This window comes from Mesoplodon mirus (genome assembly GCF_964341445.2).
Source record: "Mesoplodon mirus genome assembly, chromosome: 14".
NCBI classification, from domain to species: domain Eukaryota; kingdom Metazoa; phylum Chordata; class Mammalia; order Artiodactyla; family Ziphiidae; genus Mesoplodon; species Mesoplodon mirus.
Window position 1 is genome coordinate 35,827,133 of NC_138990.1, and position 21,788 is coordinate 35,848,920.

Here is a 21,788-nt window from a genome sequence, read left to right on the forward strand (position 1 = left end):
GAAATGGAAAAGGGAAAAAATTACAAATAAGGAACACCGGGTTTTATTCTCAGTGCTGCCATAAAACAGCTGGGTGTGACCATGGGACGATCACCAAGGGTTCAATGAACACTCTCTCCCAAACGTTCTTTGACTTTTACATCAAGAACCAGTGAGCGGGCTTCCCTAGTGGCACAGTGGTTGAGAGTTCGCCTGCCGGTGCAGGGGACACAGGTTCGTGCCCCGGTCCGGGAAGATCCCACATGCCGCAGAGCGGCTGGGCCCCTGAGCCATGGCCGCTGAGCCTGCGTGTCCGGAGCCTGTGCTCCGCAACGGGAGAGGCCACAACAATGAGAGGCCCGCGTACAGCAAAAAAAAAAAAAAAAAAAAAGAACCAGTGAGCAAGAGCAAACTAGTGGAGCTAAAAGCCATGCAGAGGAGCTAAGTATTTAAATGTTTGAAATTAAAGTGTTAGAAGATATGAGAAAATTTTTACAATCCTAGAATAAGAAAGGTGAAAGCATACAAAACTTGGAAGTTATAAAGGAAAAAAAATGAAAAATGCAGTTACCAGAAAAAAAAAAATGCTCCATGGAAAAAAAAGACACCATAACAGATTTAAAAGATAAATGGATTGGGAAAAATATTTGCAACATACATGACAAAGGGTAACATTCATACTATATAGAAATAATAAGGAAATAGTCAAGTAAGAAAATAGTCAATAAGGAAAAGTCAAATAATCCAAGAGGAATATAGTCAAAAGGATATGATCTAACAATTCACACACACACAAAAAAAAAACAGCAACTTAACATATGCCCTACCATATAACTAAACATATGCAAATTGGAAATGAGATGCTTTTTTCCCTCTGCCTAACCTGATGAATATTTTAGAAATAGGTAACATATGGTGCTGACAATGGAGAAAAGAAATAGCTTTATAATCATACCTTTTACATGGTTGTATAATAAGTATAACTTTCAGGAAGGAAATATGGCAGTAGCTACATTTTGTATACTACACCCATGGACAAACAGGATGTCCTTTCCAGTGTTGTTAGAGGGGGAAAGGGCCAAAGATGGGAAGAGAAAGAATAAAACAAGCCACCGTACACAATCTAAATTTTGACTAAGAGGGGAATAGATAAATAAAATGTGGTTCACATTCTCACAATGGAACGCTGTGGCTTCATTTAAAGGACTGGATTACACCTGTGCACACTGACTGGGAAAGACATCATCAATACAGTAAGTGCGGGAGCAAGCTGAAGAACAAAATACGTAAGATGATCTTGTTTTTTTACCTAAAAAAAGTCAATCCATCTATGTACAGGTTCATATAAGCAAAGAGGCTTTATATTAAACCATTAATATAAGTTTCTATGAAGAATGCAAATTGAGAAGATAAAACAATCTTTTTGTTACTTCTGCATTGTTTGAATTTGTTCAAAGTATGTACTGCTTTTGTAATTAAAAGAAAAAAAAAAAAAACCCAGAGAAACTACTTTCAGACTAGGCTGCCCACCACAGCCTAAAATGAGAGACTAAGTTAGGAAATTTTATTTGAATTTTAAATAATGTCCATAAATTTTGCAAATGTGATGAAATCTATGAATCCACTGATCTTAGAGGCTCAATAAACCTAACGCAGGAAAACCAGAAAAAAATCAAGTCACATGATAACCAAATTTCTGAAATCAATGAAAAAGAGAAAATCTTACAAGCAGCTAGAAAAAAAAAAGACACATTACCTACAGAAACAATAACAGCAATGACTGCTGATTTCTCATCAAAACAATGCAATGATATCTTTAAACAGCTGAAAGAAAAAAAAAGGTCAACCTGGAATTCTATATCCAGAGAAAATATTTTACAAAAATGAAGGCAAAAATCAAAGATGGTTTCAGACCAACAATAAGGGAATTTATCAACAGACCTGCATTATAATAAATATTAAATAATTTCTTCAAGTTGAAGGAAAACACTATCAAATGGAAACTTTTACAGAAAGAAAAAGGTGAAAAGTAACAGAAATGGAAAATAGAAGGAAAAATAAAAGATTTACCCTTGTTTTTTAATTCCTTAAAAAGTTACTTGACATTGGGCCTCCCTGGTGGCGCAGTGGTTGAGAGTCCGCCTGCCGATGCAGGGGATACGGGTTCGTGCCCCGGTCTGGGAGGATCCCATATGCCACGGAGCGGCTGGGCCCGTGAGCCATGGCCGCTGGGCCTGCGCATCCGGAGCCTGTGCTCCGCAACGGGAGAGGCCACAACAGTGAGAGGCCCGCATACCGCAAAAAAAAAAAAAAAAAAAAAAAAAGTTACTTGACAAAAATAATAATATAAATAATATATTGTGGCAGTTTAGCATTTATAAAAAGCTTGACAACAGTACAAAGGAGTAGGAGGGAATGGATGTACACTGTGTAATAAAATAATTTTTAAATGCACATTGTAAACCCCAGAACAAATGCTAAAAGGAAACAGAAAAGAGATAGGACAAATAGAAAAATAAGAAGGTAAAACCTAACCAGTCCAATAATTGCATTAACTGTAAATGTTCTATTAATCTCCAAAATATACAAGCAGCTCATGCAGCTCAATATCAAAAAAGCAAACAACCCAATCCAAAAATGGGCAGAAGACCTAAATAGACATTTCTCCAAAGAAGATACACAGATTGCCAGCAAACACATGAAAGGATGCTCAACATCACTAATCATTAGAGAAATGCAAATCAAAACTACAATGAGGTATCACCTCACACTAGTCAGAATGGCCATCATCAAAAAATCTACAAACAATAAATGCTGGAGAGGGTGTGGAGAAAAGGGAACCTGCTTGCACTGTTGGTGGGAATGTAAATCGATACAGCCACCATGGAGAACAGTATGGAGGTTCCTTAAAAAACTAAAAATAGAACTATCATACGACCCAGTAATCCCACTACTGGGCATATACCCTGAGAAAACCATAATTCAAAAAGAGTCATGTACCACAATGTTCACTGCAGCTCTATTTACAATAGCCTAAGTGTCCACCGACAGATGAATGGATAAAGATGGGGCACATATATACAGTGGAATATTACTCAGCCATAAAAAGAAATGAAATTGAGTTATTTGTAGTGAGGTGGATGGACCTAGAGTCTGTCATACAGAGTGAAGTAAGTCAGAAAGAGAAAAACAAATATCGTATGCTAACACATATATATGGAATCTAAAAAAAAAAAGAAATGGTTCTGAAGAACCTAGGGGCAGGACAGGAATAAAGACACAGATGTAGAGAATGGACTTGAGGACATGGGGAGGGGGAAGGGTAAGCTGGGATGAAGTGAGAGAATGGCATGGACATATATACACTACCAAATGTAAAACAGATAGCTAGTGGGAAGCAGGCGCATAGCACAGGGAGATCAGCTCAGTGCTTTGTGACCACCTAGAGGGGTGGGATAGGGAGGGTGGGAGGGAGATGCAAGAGGGAGGAAATATGGGGATATATGTATATGTATAGCTGAGTCACTTTGTTATAAAGCAGAAACTAACACACCATTGTAAAGCAATTATACTCCAATAAAGATGTTTAAAAAAATGTAAATGTTCTAAACATTACAATTAAATGACAGAAATTGTCACACTGAAAAAAAAGCATGACTCAAATTATATGCTTTCTATAAGAGATGTACATTTAATACAGATAAATGAAAAAGAAGAGAAAAAAATGTCATGCAAATGCTAATCATAAAAAAGCTAGAGCAACTATAATAATATTAGACAAAATAGAATCCAGGACAAAGAGTATTACTGGAGATAGAAAGGGACGTTCCATCACAGTAAAGGAGCCATTTCATCAAGAAGACAAAATAATATGTGTAGGCACCTATAAACTAGAACCCCTAAATACATAAAGACTGATAGAACTAAAAGGTAAAATAAAATATACAATTATACTTGGAAATGTCAACCCTCCTCTCTCAGGAAATGACAGAACAACTAGACAGAAAATCAGCATATATAAAAATTTGAACAGCTCTAACCCAACTCAATGTAATTAACATTTGTAAACCACGATACCTAAAAACTGCACCATATGCAAGAATCAAATTCTTTTGAAGACAGACCATATGCTGGGCCATAAATCAAGTCTCAATAAGTTTAAAAGGTTAAAATCATATTGAATATATTCTCTGACCATAACAGAATTAGGTATCAATAACAAAAATGCTTATATTACAAGCTTAAATGCTTACAGAAGAAAAAAGGTTTAAAGTCAGTGATATAAATTTCCATATTCCATCTAGACAAATATAAGCAAATTAAGTCTAGTAGGCAGAAGAAAGGAAATAATATAGATAAAAGCAAAAATCAAGAGAAAACAACAGAAAAAGAAATCAATACCTATTTTTATTGAATATTAATAAACTGATAAAACTCTGGCCTGACTGATCAAGAGAAAAGAAAGAGAACACAAATTACCAATATCAAGAACAAAACAGGGACATCACTACAGGTCTGACAGACAATAAAAGGATAATAAAGAAGTACTACAAACAACTTTAAGCCAATATATGCTAAAATTTAGGGGGAAATTCCATTAAAAAACTGGAACTGGGGCCTCCCTGGTGGCGCAGTGGTTGAGAGTCCGCCTGCCGATGCAGGGGATACGGGTTCGTGCCCCGGTCTGGGAGGATCCCATATGCCGCGGAGCGGCTGGGCCCGTGAGCCATGGCCGCTGAGCCTGTGCGTCCGGAGCCTGTGCTCCGCAACGGGAGAGGCCACAACAGTGAGAGGCCCGCGTACAGCAAAAAAAAAAAAAAAAAAAAAAAAAAAAAAAAAAAAAAAAAAAAACTGGAACTGAAAGAAGAGGAAATTGAAATTTTAAAAAGCTTTACATCTATTTTAAAATTTTAATTAGGAATTAAAAACCTACTCACAAAACTCCAAGTTTCACTGGTGAATTCTATCAAACAATTAAGAAATAATTCCAATTTTACACAAACTCTTGCATAAAACAAAAAAGAAGGAACACTTGTCAACTCATTATTTTGAGACCAGCACTACTCTAATACCAAACCAGAAAAACATTACCAAAAAAAAAAAAAAAACTATAAACCAGTAGCTCCATGAACATAAATGTAATAATCTGCTACCTATGTTATACACAATTATCTGCACAAAGGCCTAATGATGGTTCTACCTTGCTTGTGAAATCAAGTATAACACTGAGGTACTTACTCCTCAGAGATCAAATTTATAGGCACTTTCTGGATAATTTGGATGATTGGGAGACCTACATCTTAACACTCAGCAAGTTATCCAGTAAAAAAAGATCAAAAAAGATACTTCGGAAAGTTCTTCTTGAACTTCAACCTAAAAGACTTAACAATCTATCTTTAAGTGAAAAAAGCAGATTATAAAACATTTTACTTTCACAGAGCATATCTATAGTAACAAGCACTTACAGAAAAATGTCTGAAAGAACAGATGATGAAATGTTAATAGTACTTATCTCTGGATAGTATGCTTATTTTTATTTTCTACCTTTTGCTCATTCTTAGTTTCTAAAATTTTTACTGAGAATGTGCATTATTTTTCAACAGGAAAAAAATGTACTAAAAGTTATGAAAAGAAATAGGGCTTCCCTGGTGGCGCAGTGGTTGAGAGTCCACCTGCCGATGCAGGGGACACGGGTTCGTGCCCCGGTCCGGGAAGATCCCACATGCCGTGGAGCGGCTGGGCCTGTGAGCCATGGCCGCTGAGCCTGCGCGTCCGGAGCCTGTGCTCCGCAATGGGAGAGGCCACGACAGTGAGAGGCCCGCGTACCACAAAAAAAAAAAAAAAAAAAAAAGTTATGAAAAGAAATAGTTACCATATAACCTGAGGCTCCTGAATCACAGTTCAAGAATGAAATGTTTCATTTCAAAATCTGGGTGCTTCAAACAGTCTGTGCTTCCCAACCTTCTTCATGTCAAGACACACATAGAAAATCATGTTTGTATGGCACCTATGGGTAAATTGATGAGGTTGCTGGAAAATGGAGGCGACCAGCCTGAGCTCACGCTGTCAGAGGGCCACCGGGCCACTGGAGGGCTGATGGGACCTCAGCCCGCCTACACTAGGCAAGCTGCTGCTCAGCATTAGGAAGCTCTGGTTTATGGTATCTCAAAGTCAGAAATACGAGAAAAATCTCCTGATTAACATAGTACAGCTCTGAAAATGTCTAATTCCATGTGCTATTTTTAGGTCACTATTCAAGATAGAAAGAGAAGACTGAATTACTATTTATGGCCTGGCAAACATAGCCAACAAGTTGCAATCCACGTTTAAAATATCCTCAAACAGCATATATTTTATAAAACAATAACTGAAAAATACCAAAGTGGAACCAAATAGCTCCTATTTCAGTTTGCAGACTATGATATGTAGTTTCAAAAACACATTAACAACAATCTGGCTCCTTCTCTCCAGGCATACACAGGCAATATCATTTGGCATATGAGAGTTATTCCCATAAAGATGAGTTAGATAATAAGCAAATGATCACCACCTCACATTACATGAAATGGAAAGAAGCCATTAATGCAGCATTAAAGTCATAAATCCACACATTCAGAAGCCCACAAAATAAAACATTAGTTCTCAAAGCATTATTACCTCACTCGTGCTGCCACATTAACTGTACACCGTAAAAGCTCTAACAAATATTACAATTTGTGTAAAATACAGAAGGGTTAATCTTCCCAATTTCACGTTAACTTACAGATTTCTCAGTTTACTTACTGATCCAGAGTAGGGTCTAATGTCAAAGCTCAAAGGGGCTGTCTGTCTGAATCACTCCAACATTCTGAGCACACTTCTCAGAAGCCCAGTGCAGGCTCCCCAAGCCCCCACCCAACAAAAGGGAAGCACTGGGAAAAAAGGCAATTGAATACCCCCGAATTATTCTTCTCGGAACTTCTTGATCCTTATACATTATTTAAGCCAAGCCTGGTCCACTTTAATAAAGTGCTGGTGAAAAAACTATAGGAAGCAAATTCGGAAAATGCTAAAGCCCCAAGGTTTAGAAATTCACAAAAACCACTCCCCTTCGATTTATTTTCAAAAAGATACTAAGCAAATACGGCTTCCTACCTACCCTTATTGTTCTAGTTGTGGTATGTATACACACTTACATACAACAGGAATAAAAAACATGAATATCAGGACAATTACCCATAAACTTATATATGTCTCTCTATATATATACAAAATACATACATATGTATTTTGTATATATATACTCATACATACACACACACTCATGAACTTACAAAATTAACTCACAAGAAACAAGCAAATACACTTTTTCATAGATTCATTCATAAAAATCTTTTTAATAGTTCCCAACTACCATTATCCACTTGATATGGTCAAAAACCGTGCCTTCTATGTGTCAGACACCATGCTAGGCACTAAGAATGGAAAAAAAAAAAAGTTGAGTAAAGCAGAAGCCCTGCCTTCAACCTAATTAGGCATCAAACAAGCAAGTCAACGATTTAAAAAGGAAAGATTAGGCTAAGTGAAGGGACATAGGTACAAAAAGTCCTACAGAAACGTTAAGAAAAATGCACAAATCATGAGGAAGAGGGCAAGAAAACAAAGGTTTCCAAAAAAAGCTGATGCTTGAACTAAAACATGCAGAACTAATGAATTAAATATAAAGGTGGGAGCTTCTAGGCTAAAGGAACCATCTGTACCAAGGCATGAAAAATACAGTGGGGATGGAAAACTGCAAGCTACTTTATACTAGGTCACAGGACGTATGGCAGGGGTATCTTACAGGACAGACACAGGCTGACTCGTGTCCTGAACTAGAAGACATGAACTGCATTCTATAGCCAACAGTGAACGACTGAAAGATTTTAGGCAGAGTAACAGTACTAGTAACAGTGATAATTGCTTAATGCCTCCTAAGTACTTAGTGTGTCAGACATTATGCTAAGACCTTTATATACATTAGCTCACATCGTTTTTCCACAACCTGTTCTATAGGATTTTGCCTGTATCACAGATAATTGAGGCTCAGAGAGGTCAAGTAACTTGTCCAAGGTTAATATTTAGGAAGCAGTGGAGCCAGACTTGAAGGGTAATCTTGATAGAATTCTCAATGCAGAATGATCAATTTGACAAGCAGGGTAAAGTATTGATAAGTGAAGGGCACATAGAAGAAAACCTTGTCAGGAGACTGTTGTAAGAAACCAAGTAAAAAAATGTTAAGAGCCTGAACCAGGGCTGTGATGGCTCAAGTGCACAAGCAGGAAGCAAGAGCCATTTAAACAGAGTCCCAGGACGTGGTGAAGTTAAGATAAGGTGAGGCTTCTCCACTGTGTCACTCAGTATAAGTGCAAAGAATTATTTCTCTCTCTCCCCACTGATGGACTATAAACCCTTAAATCTAGGTAACCTATGTCTTATTCCTCATCGTAAACAGATTGCCTAGGATAATAGTGTCCGGCATACGGTGGCAACTAAATAAATATTTGTCAAAGTAAGAAAGAAGGGAGGGGAGGAAAAAGAAGAGAAACTGCCTAGATTTTTGGCTTGGTACAGATAATGGCACCACTGACCAGAGTACTGAGGGAACAGGGTTCTCCAAGTAACAGAACAGAAGGAACAGATTCTAAGAAGGGGAGGTAAATTTATATAAATATGTAGGAAACATCACATTTGCTTTTAAGTGACAATATACACTATACGTAAAGCTAACTCCATAAGAACTCTATTACTAGTTTATCCACTAGTATACGTGGAATTGTATAAGAATAATGATTGTGACATACTAATAGAATTAATATCATCGCTTATATGGGACTGAAAACATTTTTTCAATATTTGATTTTTAATCTTCTGAACATATCTGGACAGCTGAGAATGAGAAAAATGAGAAGGAAACTGGCCCTAGGCCACTAATGTTGCATTTGACCAGGAACTTAAGACCGGCCAGGGGGAATCCTCTGTCTTACCACCGTTTTGTAGATTTCAAAACTACCAATGCCTCCCCTCTCCTTGCTCTTTCACTGTTGATTACTTACTCTACTCTAATGCCGCTTTAAGATAAAATATGTAGACTATGTTCTTCCTAGTAAACGAGGAAAAGTCCATGTAAAGCACGAAATGCAGTGCCTGGCACACAGGAAGGACATGACAAGTGGTTGTCATCACCACAATGACCATGATTATCATCATGATGATTCCTACAACTACTCCACTGTTAAAGTAACACAAGGTCAGACAAATGGAACTGGAGGTCCTGTAAATAAAACGTAAGTAATAGATGCATTTACCTAACAATACCCACTTATTTTCCTCCCATACGGTTCTCCTACCTTTTCATACACGGCTCCCACAGATCAAAACACTCCCCCGTCTTCTCCTACCTTCTACTCATTCTTAAGGTTGCTTTCCAAAAGTCACTTTTTCTCAACAATCTCATCTCACACGCCTGGTTAAACTCTCACTCTGCTCTGTATTTTTCCTTCATCAGATTTATCAAAGTCTGTAAGTATATAGTTGAGGGTCTACCTGCCTCGTGAGGTAAGTGGCCATGCCTTTTTGCTCACAATCATACCCCTAGGACCCAGAAAAATGGTTCACATACATAAATGATACTCAGCAAAGTTTTGTTGAATCGTATATCAAACAATGATCAAATCCCAGATTATTTTTACTAGTCTATAATTGACCAACTCCAAACATATCTACAAATTATTTTCTGCATTGAATTCTAAATAAAAGACTATAGACACTTACAAATACTTTATCCCAAAACTGGCTTAGACTTTTGTAAAACAGTTTCAATTTCAAATCTCTCCAAAATTCAGATCTTAAAGCAAAACATTTACAGAATAGAAATCAGTTAAGATGCTTTAAAATTATTTTAATAAAGTCATAATAATCCTTGTCAATAAACAGTATCTATTCTGACTTTTAAGAAATATTAACTGCTGGGACTTCCCTGATGACTCAGTGGTTGAGAATCCGCCTGCCGATGCAGGGGACATGGGTTCAATCCCTGGTCTGGGGGGATCCCACATGCCGTGGAGCAACTAAACCCATGCGCCACAACTACTGAGCCCGCGCTCTGGAGCCCATGAGCCACAACTACTGAAGCCCACACGCCACAACTACTGAACCCATGTGCTGCAATTACTGAAGCCCGCACACCTAGAACCCATGCTCTGCAACAAGAGAAGCCACCACAAGAAGCCCGGGCACCACAACAAAGAGTAGCCCCCATGCACCTCAACTAGAGAAAGCCCGCGTGCAGCAACAAAGACCCAACACAGCCAAAATAAATAAATAGATAGATAAATAAATAAATGAGGGGTTTTGGGGGGGGTTTTTTTTGGTTGTTTTTTTGTGTGTGTGTGTGTGTGGTACGTGGGCTTCTCACTGTTGTGGCCTCTCCCGTTCCGGAGCACAGGCTCCGGATGCGCAGGCCCAGCGGCCATGGCTCATAGGCCCAGCCACTCCACGGCATGTGGGATCTTCCCGGACCGGGGCACGAACCCGCGTCCCCTGCATCAGCAGGTGGACTCTCAACCACTGAGCCACCAGGGAAGCCCAATAAATGAGTTAAAAAAAAAAATTAACTGCTGCAGATTTGAATTTTTCATTTTTTGAATATTTTGGAAACTCTTACCTTGACATTTCCCAATAATAGATGTAAAATCATCTTTTGCAGACCTGAAAAATATATGTAAAATTAAGACAACAGTTTTGCCATAACAACACTACTGTGTAGTACTATAAGACATCACAAACGCTTACAGACCAGACAACTTCTCTAGACAACACTAAATCATTCCTTCTCTCATATGGATGGTTTTGTGCCTCAAGTAAGACCCTTTCATTGGTGACAATGTTTTCTTCCAACCTTCTTATTTCACTAGGAACATAGCTACATTAGGAATCTAGCGATACAAGCATAATTGATTTTAAGCACAGTCTTTTAATACAATAGAGATGCTTGGACCCTATCCCCAAAGGCTCTGATGCAGTAAATCTGGGATGGAGCCCAGACAAAAATATTTGTTCAAAGCTCCACAGATTGATCCTGGTTGAGAACCACTGGTCTGTATCATGTTACAGAGTTTAATCACTTAGGGAGAAAAGTCTTATTTTAACAATCTAATAGCTTTAACAAGTGACCATGTTTATATTAGCAACCTACTTAATATCTGTGATATTGAAATATATACTAAAGTATTCTAATTATTATATCTTCAAAAATGAAACCTGGTAAACCTTCTAGAAAAGAATTTAGTAATAATTATCCAAAACTTTAATGTCCATAGTATTTGATCTAGCAATTTAAGTTCTACAAAGTTATCCCTAGGAAATAATTACAGATATACACAGATATCAAGGCAATTAATGCAGCCTAAGTTATGAAAGAGAAAAATACAGCCAGTATAAAGAGATTAATTATTAGATTTTGCTATATATGATCAATGAAATATTATGCTATTACGATACATGACATGGAAAGATGCTGACAATATATTAATTTTCAAAAGTTATCAAGAAAAAGGTATCAAATAGAATGTAGAGCACCATCTACATATATATATGTAGTATATATCTCTATATATATATTTTTACACAACACAGAAAAGTGTCAAAGAACATACACCAAAATGTTGACAGTAGACAACTCTGGACAGCAAAATTTGCTGTTCTTCTTTCATAATTACTTAACTGTATTTTCTAATATTTGTAAAATAACTAAGCATTACCTTTAAAACAAACTTTACAGACTCTTTAAGATTTTTAGCCATTTATTAAAATATTATAAGAAAATCCAGCTACAAATATGGAAATAAATTTCCTCAAGAAATTGGACTATTAGGCCTCTATGTGGACTAGAGCAGAAAGGACATGATCTCTGAAGTGAACTTGACCTGATTTCAGCTCTCTGTGTAACCTGGACAAAATACTCAACATGATTTCATTTTCCTTTCAATAACACAGGATAAGTAACAGCAACTTCACAGCTTTGGGAAAAGATTAAATGAGTCATTACATATAAATTAGCATGAACTAGACCAAAGTAAATGTTCATTACTTTCATCCTTCATATAATCACAAATAATAGTTTGCTCTTTTGGCTGGAAAAGGGGAGGGAGGGAGGGAGGGAGACATAAATTTGTTTTGTCGAAACTTCACAGAATGTATTCACTTAAGATAGATGAGCAAACTGGGGGAAGGAGGTGTCTTTTTTATAAAAGTCCCCTATTTTAATGCTTTTTGTTGTATTCTGTGATGGTTTCTAATTAGTTCCCATATTTATAACATATTACTTCACTATCTAGGAATAAAAGAAACATATATTAACCACTGATAATCCATAACCACCACCAAATTAAAGTAGCAATTCACAAGTCATTTTTCACCCATGTGAGCACCACACACAAGCAGGTTAAGTATGCCATATTAGAGCAAGCTATTAGAGTCATTTGCCACTCACTACAGAGCTAAAGTTGGGTAACAGCAGCCCTAGTCCTATCCTGCAAAAGGCAGAGCTGTCTCCTAAACTAAAGTGTGTTTCAGCTTTGCATGTTTTCCACAAAAACCATTTCACATTTATAACTGCTTCCTAACATTGAATAATAACCCCAGATACTGTAATTATCTTTCATATTCTAATCCAATCAACAAATATTTACTGAATACTGGGTGCCCACTACTATTACTTCTGGAGCCAACTTAGATTGTATGTGCTCTTCACTGTGGGAGAGAAGACACGTACAGAGAAGAGAGAACAAACCTCTTAAATATTATTCAGGCACAGCCACTATTCATAGCATTGACTTCGGGGATCTACCTTGCCCTTTTTCTTTGCTCACCATCCCACATCTTTGCTCAAAGACACTTCCTTTCAGGTTACTGCAAAGTAAGTGTGGGTGTCTATTTTCAACAAAATCAACTGAGTGCCAACTCCAAGCAAGTCGGCAAGCTTTCCCTGTAATGCCCTCCCAGCAACTGCTTCCCCGTCCCACTTGCAAACACACCACTTACTCATTAAACATAAACTAAGCACCTATTACAGCCAAGGAAATATACAAGTGGTAGGAAAAAAGGACAGCCCATGCCTCCAAGGAACACAGAGTATAATGGAGCTGTAGACTTCAAATCCCATCACTTGAGTTTCAAGCAAATGGCACCCCCTGGAGTTGTGCAAAGCAGTGGCCCTAAATATACTGGGGGAAATCCACATATAAGCATATGGGCATAGATGGCTAAAAGGCATGATCAAAAGGTAGTATAGATTTGTAGATAAGAGCATGAACAATGAAGCTACGATGGCTGATTTCAAATCCTTGGCAAGTTATTTGACCATACTGTGCCAGATTCCTTATTTCTAAAATAGAGAATAGCTATACCTACCTCACTGGCCTTCTGCAAGGACTGAGTTAACACATGTAAAACACAATGGTGGACGTTAAAAAAAAAAAAAACGAACACAGTGGTGCTCAGCACTGTTAGCATTACCTTATCATTAAGTATAATAAATGTGTTAATTATTATAGGACCATAAAGGACCAGCACCTAACCAATGAGGGGAAGGCAGATCCATTGGGAATGAGTTCCTGTAAGGCTTCCTGAGAGAGCTGACTCTTCACCGTACCAGAGTCTTTGAATATAATAAGTTACAAAGCTTTTTTGCAAATCACAGACCAGATGAGTAAGATCTTGATGAGTGTCACTTCTGTTGCCCAGAAATCTTCCCTCCCCACTTAATCTCAAATGCATGAGTGAATTCCTAAAGAGCTGGATATATGTAGAAGTTTTATAAATATTATTTTACACACTAGCAATCCAGTAGCAAATGCTCTTATAAAAGCAATTATTTTTTTCTTTTCATTAGTTTTTATTAACAAGTTCCAGAAACCCTTTGTCAAACTCTCCTTCACAAGCCTAAATATCAATCCCATCCCCACATGCACATTCCAACCTTAACATCTAAAATCATTCCATTAATGTTCTCACTTCATGGGAAGAAGATGGAAATTTTGATTACTATCAGCTGTTCATAAAGAAGTCACAGATGAGCACATTTCTCAAAAAAAAAAAATTTGACATCATTGCAGCAAATGGTGTAGGAAAAGCTAGCCCATTTCTATGAACAATATCAGTTCAAACACTGTGCAACCTGATGCTCACTGTTGCTCTTAGAGAAAAGGGCCCTGCCTATGAAAGCCATGCCAGATGAAGAAATGAAGTTCTGAAAGGCTGTCATTATTGCCAATCATTTCTATCCTGATAGTTTTAAGAAGGATTACGGAGCCTCCCATCTGAAGTCGGTGCCCCAATGGGGGCAAACCCTCTTGTCTACTCCCCCGAAAGTTGAGGGGTCCAGTTCCACTTGGATAAATGGAAAAAGAAATTTCACAAGCAGAAAGCTAAAACCAGTGTGCTAACAACTGAATGATCATTAATACTAGTTTTAGCCAATAATAAAGTAGTAGAAAAAACTTTTGACTGGTATCTAGGCATCCTGAAATTTCTGCCTCAGTGCTTATCTTTTGAGACTCCAGAGTTAGGGCTTCCCTGGAGAAAGGAGCAGCCCCCACTTTCAGAGATGCAACACATTTGGCTTCCTGCTGATAATTTCCCAGAAAATAAACTAGTTTTCCTAAATTAGTTGCTATCGTTGCTATTTCTTTCACAGCTGATATACTACTTAAAAATGAAGTACATGGAAAGCCCAGCTTAGAGACTTCTTCTAGACGTGTGTAATGCCACTGATGCCTCAAGAGGACAGACAGTATCACTGGTCTCAAGTAACATGAAGCCTCAGTGTTTTGCAAACCCATATTCCATCTACAGCTTTATGCCAACAAGTAAAGCAACCTCTGTTTTTTGTATACCTTCCTGAGCATCTGCTTCGCTGTCTTAGCAGTAACTGGTCAAGCAAGAGTGATTTTCAGAGTTCTGGAAGATATGCCTTTGTCTACTGAGAAAGTAAAATTTCTCAGGAGACAGCAGAGTGATCTGGGGAAGTAGAAGGCATACTCTGAGAAAGCATCCTTCATCCTTTAATTGGCATAAGTTGGTGCTTGACACCTTACACAATTATGTGAGTTAATAATAAAATTCCTTTAAATATACCCCCTTCAAAAATCTTAGTTCTCATAAATTAGGTAAAACTTTTCTCAAGGGAAATTTTGAATATGAATAATATTAACAGTTACCTGATCTCCACACACTGATCTTGAACAGCAGCCAAAAGTTTCCCATTGCTTTCATGGGAGAGAAAGAGAAACAAATTCCTATATGAGTATTTGCAGCCGTCTTCACCACAGATGGAATCATTTGAAGAAATTAAAATCATTTTCAAATTTGTTCATATCTTTAATTATCCAACTTTTGACTTTATAATTAGATGAGTATATAGATACAAAAAGCATACAAAATAATTCAATACAGTTGAATTAACACATTTAAACAATACTAATCATATGCGGCACAGGGAATTTATATGCAATAAAAATCGAGACTGCAAGCCATAAGGACCCCAAAACTAATATCCATAATGGAATTTAAATGGTAACCCAGGCAGAGGAACATTATGTGAATTTTATGCATCCTTACCTTGCAAGTACCAAATGCCAGTTCACCTGTTTATTAACCAAACGAACCAGTCCATCAGGGAGCAAAAAAGGTGCAGGGCTGAAACCACAACACATCGGCTAACTTAACATCTAATCATGGAAACCACATATAAGTAGGTAAACATTATAAATAACATAGATCTATGGCAAGCGATAAGGATTTTTTCCCATTAGAATATAAAAACTGAATACTGGCAAACCCAAAACCAAAACTTACTAATTGGATATCTGAAACTTGACCACATACATTTCTCTATTTCCAAAAAAACCTGGTGATGTGTTCAATGAAATAAATTCTTTATTTTTTCTAAGGAAAAGATACTGAGGGTGCCAGTAACATAGCAGAATGAGCTTATAAGAAACCCCTCCTTGGGAGGGAGGGAGATGCAAGAGGGAAGAGATATGGGAACATATGTATATGCATAACTGATTCACTTTGTTATAAAGCAGAAACTAACACACCATTGTAAAGCAATTATACTCCAATAAAGATGTTAAAAAAAAAATTCTAAGAAACCCCTCCTGCAGTGCACACCTAGAAATTTTGGCTCAACTCTAACAAAAACAAATTCTAATGTACAGCTAAACTCACAAGAAAGAAATCTCCAAGAACTACAAATGCAAGGAGAACTGAAAGTCAGAATTGGGTACAGGACAAAGAGAGAAACAGAACTCAAAACGAGAGCTAACATCTGGGAGAGAAAATGAGCTGTGGATCACAGGAAGGACAGCAGCTGGAGGCAAGACTCCTGCAAAGGCCAGGACTCTCCAACAGCAGTGCTATCAGAGAAAGGAGAACTAGACAAATGTCACCATGGGCCCAGGGAGACCTTCCAGAATCTCATCTCCGCCTGGAATTCTGGTCTGTGGTGGGATGGGAATGAAACCTATGAAAAAATCAAAACCCCAAGCTTTTACTGAATGCAAGGTTGGACCATGATTTCACTTTACTCATGTGACACAAGATGCCCAGGCATAAGCTCACGATAGCATTGTTCACAAAATATATAAGGAAATGATCCACCATACGTGAATCAGGAGATAAATTAGAGGAGTAACACATGAAGAAATCAAGAAAATAGGTGGAAAAGAAGCAGAAAGAAAATAATTTGACTGGGGGGTGGGGACAGGAAAATGAAAAAAAAAATAAAAACACAAAATAGGATAAAAAATATTAGTAATTTACATTCAGTAGATTCATGTTCATTTTTAAAACATAAAGTATTTAATGCCATCAGATAGTTACAGAAATAATAAAGATGAAACATGCACATGAATGATACAATCAACATGAGAATGATAATTCCCTCTGGAGGGGAAGGGTGGGGCAAAGGTCGGGAGAGCGAGGGGAGAGGACTTGAGCTGTAGCATCTTGCATACAAAGAAAAACAGGGCTATCTGAAGCAAATACGGCAGAAAAGCATCAACTGCTTTAATTCAGATGTGGACAGAAATCGTAACAGGTTTATTATATTATTGTCTATAATTCTCAGTCTGTTTATAGTATTTCATGATTGAAAGAAAAAAACTTGAAAAGAAAAAGCCTCTGGAAAGAAATATTGGCCCCGAAACCTCTTAGGTACAATTACCATAAACTCAAGAGCAAAAAACTCAACTACAAGCTTTTTGAAAGAAACATACCGCAGGGAAGACGAGATCATCACCTCATGGTGTGCTCACTGATGGTCTGTACTCTGACCAACGTGGCCAATGCAAGGAAAGAGACTTCTTGGGAGAAACATACCTCCTGATGCCTGATCTTAAGGTGTTTACACATTGGACAAGGCTTGTATCAGAGGGAGCTCTTGGAAGTCCTCCTTCTTAACAAATAACAAAAGGACTTACTGTCAAGGAGTGACCCAAACAGACGTATCTTCTGCCATCCCTATCCACGGGTGCTCAGCACTAGCAAGGGTAGCCCGGTGAGACCAGGAAAAACAGCCGACCTCTTACACTCCCCTCCCCACTGCTACCCTCTCCCTCACTCAGTTCTCGATCACACCCCACACCCCCAAAAATAAGATAAAATTCAATAAGAAATTTAATTTATGCACACACACACACACAGTAAAAGCAGAAAAGCACTGGAGCTAACCTCAGAGAAGAGCCAAAGGTCCCTTTTATAGAACTAGAACTCTATTATCTCTGGAGCTTTTAAGATTAGATGTCCTTGAGTAAAAAGCAATCTGTGGTAAATAATTCTATAAAACAATTCCTACACATGCATCTTGGTCAGAATAATCATTTCATTGTTCCTTTTAAAGGTGAATATTAGCGCCAGGCCTAAAAACACACTTAACATTCAAAAGACTTAAGAAGTTCCCAAGAACTGAAACCTAAAGAACCTTCTCTGATGCATAGCAACTGAATGAATAGTGACCACAAGAGTCAATATAACAATAAGAACAAAAAGGGTTTTAAAAAGATACACAAGCACAGATCCATCATGTGGGCATTCAAGATAAGGCTGAGAACACTCAGAGAAAGCAGAAATTGTTATGAGATATTCCTAATTATGACTAAGGGATCAAAAAGTACCCTGCTTTTACTGAGAGATCTTGTCAGGGTAGGCCAAATGTTTGAAAGGTCTATCTTATAAATTGGGTTCACCTGAATGTCAGTATCCATATCACAATCTGGGATTCAATTCTGAAAACTTAAATCATAAATACAAATAATATTGTTTGTATTTGCTGTTCATACTGTTTCTCTGAAGAATTCATGACTCACCTGTACCAGATATATTGGCTTAAAAATAATAAACGATCTGTAATAAAAAGAAACAGCAAAGCCAAATATGAATGAGCTATTCTTTAGGAATCATTTTCAATTTTAGATTTATTGATAATAATTCTAAAATATACTGTAGACTGAGTCACCACAAAACAAAACAAAACATGGAGAATACAACTCTTGACAAGAATAAATATAATCTAATATACACTATAACTTTTACATCATATATTGGTTTATATTAAGTCCCAAGTTTGTGTTATTCAAAGAACTTTGAAGTATTTCCTAACAGTACAACAAGTAAAAGTGGTTTGAGATGCTAAATTTCTACTAAGAGGCTTTAATAAAACCATAGAGTAGAAGTCATAGTAATCACCCATTAAAACCTAAGTATTTGTATAAAGGTTAAGATACCATTTTACACTTTATAGCGAAGACTTAAAAAATAATAATATCGCCTAAAATGGGGAAGTCCATGGGAAACAAAATCTCTTAACACATTATGGACAAGCAATGTTTTATATGATTCCATTTAAAATGTATACATGTGTGAACCTGTGTACATGGTTATGTATGTATCAATAGCAAAAGGTCTGAAGGAAAAGAGATTATCTCCAGGTGGTAAAATGAGGAATTATTTCTTCTAATTTGCGGTTGTCTATATTCTCTAAACTTTGCACATTTTATTACTTGTGTACGTTTCCTAAATTTTCAAAATTTCACATTTGTGATAATGAACATGCTAGTATTTCTTCTAACAGAAGATAAAAGTATTTTATCTTTATCAGAAGATAAAATTAGAGTTAATTTCAAGTACTCAACTCCTTTGAAACTGAACCTCCTTTTTATAAGTAGCTGAAATTCCCCAGTATAATAAGGATGAGCTTTGGATCCAGAAAGAAATGTAGTCAATCCAAATGCATGACCTTGGGCAAGTTTCCTCATCTAAAAACACAAATTCGTGACAGCACCTACCTTGTTGGTCTGGTAAAGGATTGCATCAATAAATATACATAAAGCCCTCATAACACCAGCTTAATCGGCTAGTGCTCAATACTTTCTCAGATCTTGTGAGCTCATACATAAAGTCTGTCAGGAGTTAAACAAATGTCCTGGTTAATCAAATTTGTAATTTGAGTGACTCTAAACAGATGTATCTGAAACATCATGTAAAACACTTAAAACGGTCTGTCACTCTCTTTTCACCGTCGATGTCCGTAGATTCTCTGAGTGGGTTTGATTTTCTTCATTTCTTCCAGCACACATCCATAATGGTTAAACTCAGGCCATACTTTAAGCCGCATTAAAAATGTATGTGTGTAAACATATGCATACATATGTGTATATACACACATATGTATATTTATATAGACATATATATCATATATGTATATATGCATTTTTTATAAAATAAAGCTTACATAACATTTGTCATTCACTTTTAATCAGGCTCTACATTAAAACTCAGAAGAACATATTTTCAAATCCCTAAACTTCCTAAAACAGCACAGTTAGGAATAGAAAAAAATAAGAATGAGAAAAAAATTATCTGCTAACTGTATCATTATATGTAGAAAAATAAATATGCTATACTTACCCCTAATTGCTTTTGTGATGATAAAGGATGCACCATGTTTCCGGTTGCCTCTAGGCTACAAATGGAAAAACAAAAACAAACACATTTGAGAATTTTCTAGTAATACTTATACAATAAGTTATATTTCTTTGCTAATACTCAGAGTACTGGGTACAAGTTACCAGTCCCCATAAAAACTACTTATAGGGACTTCCCTGGTGGTCCAGTGGGTAAGACTCTGCGCTCCCAACGCAGGGGACCCAGGTTCGATCCCTGGCCGGCTGCATGCATGCCACACCTAACAGTCTGCATGCCACAACTAATACCTGGCACAGCCTAAATAAATAAATTTAAAAAAAAAAAACTACTTACAGATAGAAACAAAACAAAGAGAAGCAGGAGAATCAGTACTTTCTCCAGTAAAGAAACTCAGAAAAGATGTTGTAAATAAGAATTCATATGGGCTGGGCTCCATGATCTTTAGAGGAAGTCCTTTCCGATCTTCCTGCGTGTTCTGAGACAAAAGCAGTGACTGGCACACGTTAGGGACTCATAAAATAACTGTTGAATAAATGTGGATTCCTGGTTCTTACTCTTCGTTCTGTGCCTGGGAGGTCCTCTCTACGAAACTAATAACTCCAAGGTCCAGATTACCAACCCCTACGACCCCTTTTTAACAGAGAACCCAACGCCGGGTCCGTAGCTCATAAATCTTCACTCCCCAAGACATTTTGTTATTACAGCGCATATTACGGTAGGCGATGAAAAACGTTTACTCCACTGTCTTCCCTCTAGACTGCAAGTACCACAAAAGCTATTCACCTCTGTAAACCCAGCGCCTGGCAGTGTCTGAAACACGGACGCACACACACATACACTCATTAAATGCTTATTTACTGAAATACACAAGAACCGGCGCAATTCAGGCCCAAGTAGGAGCAAAGGTTTGATGCCGCGCTCCACGACAGCCCAGCAGATGCTGAGATGGACTGTAGGGTCCTGGAAAATCCTCCCACTTCAGATGAGAATCAGCCTTGCCCAGCCCTAGCCAGGCCGCGGAAAGGGACCACCAACAGTCTAGATATGAGAAGGACCCTCGAATCCAACGCTGTGCCTACCCTCCAAGTAGGAGCGGTGAAACAAAACGAGCGTGAGGAGGTACATGCCTCAGGCACCGAGGTTCCGCCCCCTGACATCCTAATTTGGAGCCCAGGAGGAATCCCAGGAAATCCCACTTGGGGGACCCAGACCCTCGCTAGCCCACGGTACCGTTGCCAGGGCGACCGCATAAGCGGCCGAGTCCTGCTCCCCCGCCCACCCAGCTCCACTTTCCTACTGCAACGTGGCTCTGCCGGGGCAGCGCCCGCACTAAGCTGGCCTCAGCCCTGGATGGGCCTGGTTCACCTGTACTTCTGTCTCCGGGGGCCACTCGGTATTGACCAACAGGTCATAGAGAATCGTCTCCTCCTCGCCCTCCGCAGTGCCTGGATTCACGGCCCCCGCTGACTCGGAGGCCGCCATGTTTGGCCGGACCTAAGCAGCTGGGGGCGGAGCCAGAGCAGCTGGGGGCGGGCCCCTACGGCATCCCGCAAGGGACAAGATTCCCTGGCCGCTCCGCTTTTGGTTCACGGGGAAGGGGGTGGAGTTAACAGGGCGTGGAAAGGAAATGCTGGGTTAACCCTTGTGTCAATACATGGGACAATGCCTATTGCTTGTCTGGGCTACTACTTAGGTCCTGGTCCCGGTGCACTCCCTGTTTATTAATTGCGTGAGGTCAGCCAAGCCTGAACCTCTCCTATCCAGTCAGCTGCTATAAAACAAAAGTGATAGATCATATCCCT

The 21,788-nt window shown here is 38.2% G+C and overlaps 1 protein-coding gene across 2 annotated transcripts in view; it reads right to left on the bottom strand.

Moving 5' to 3' along the window:
• Nucleotides 1-21,788, bottom strand: part of NBAS (NBAS subunit of NRZ tethering complex) — a 340,305-nt gene extending 318,517 nt beyond the window's left edge. For both annotated transcript variants that reach the window (XM_082642209.1, XM_082642208.1), the window contains exons 1-6: nucleotides 21,352-21,788; nucleotides 19,969-20,023; nucleotides 18,369-18,405; nucleotides 15,619-15,696; nucleotides 15,219-15,266; nucleotides 10,664-10,707 (exon numbers count right to left, since the gene is read on the bottom strand). In XM_082642209.1, coding sequence (XP_082498335.1) covers nucleotides 10,664-10,707; nucleotides 15,219-15,266; nucleotides 15,619-15,696; nucleotides 18,369-18,405; nucleotides 19,969-20,023; nucleotides 21,352-21,468 — 379 coding nt within the window. In that variant the 5' untranslated portion in view covers nucleotides 21,469-21,788. The remainder of the gene's footprint in view (nucleotides 1-10,663; nucleotides 10,708-15,218; nucleotides 15,267-15,618; nucleotides 15,697-18,368; nucleotides 18,406-19,968; nucleotides 20,024-21,351) is intronic.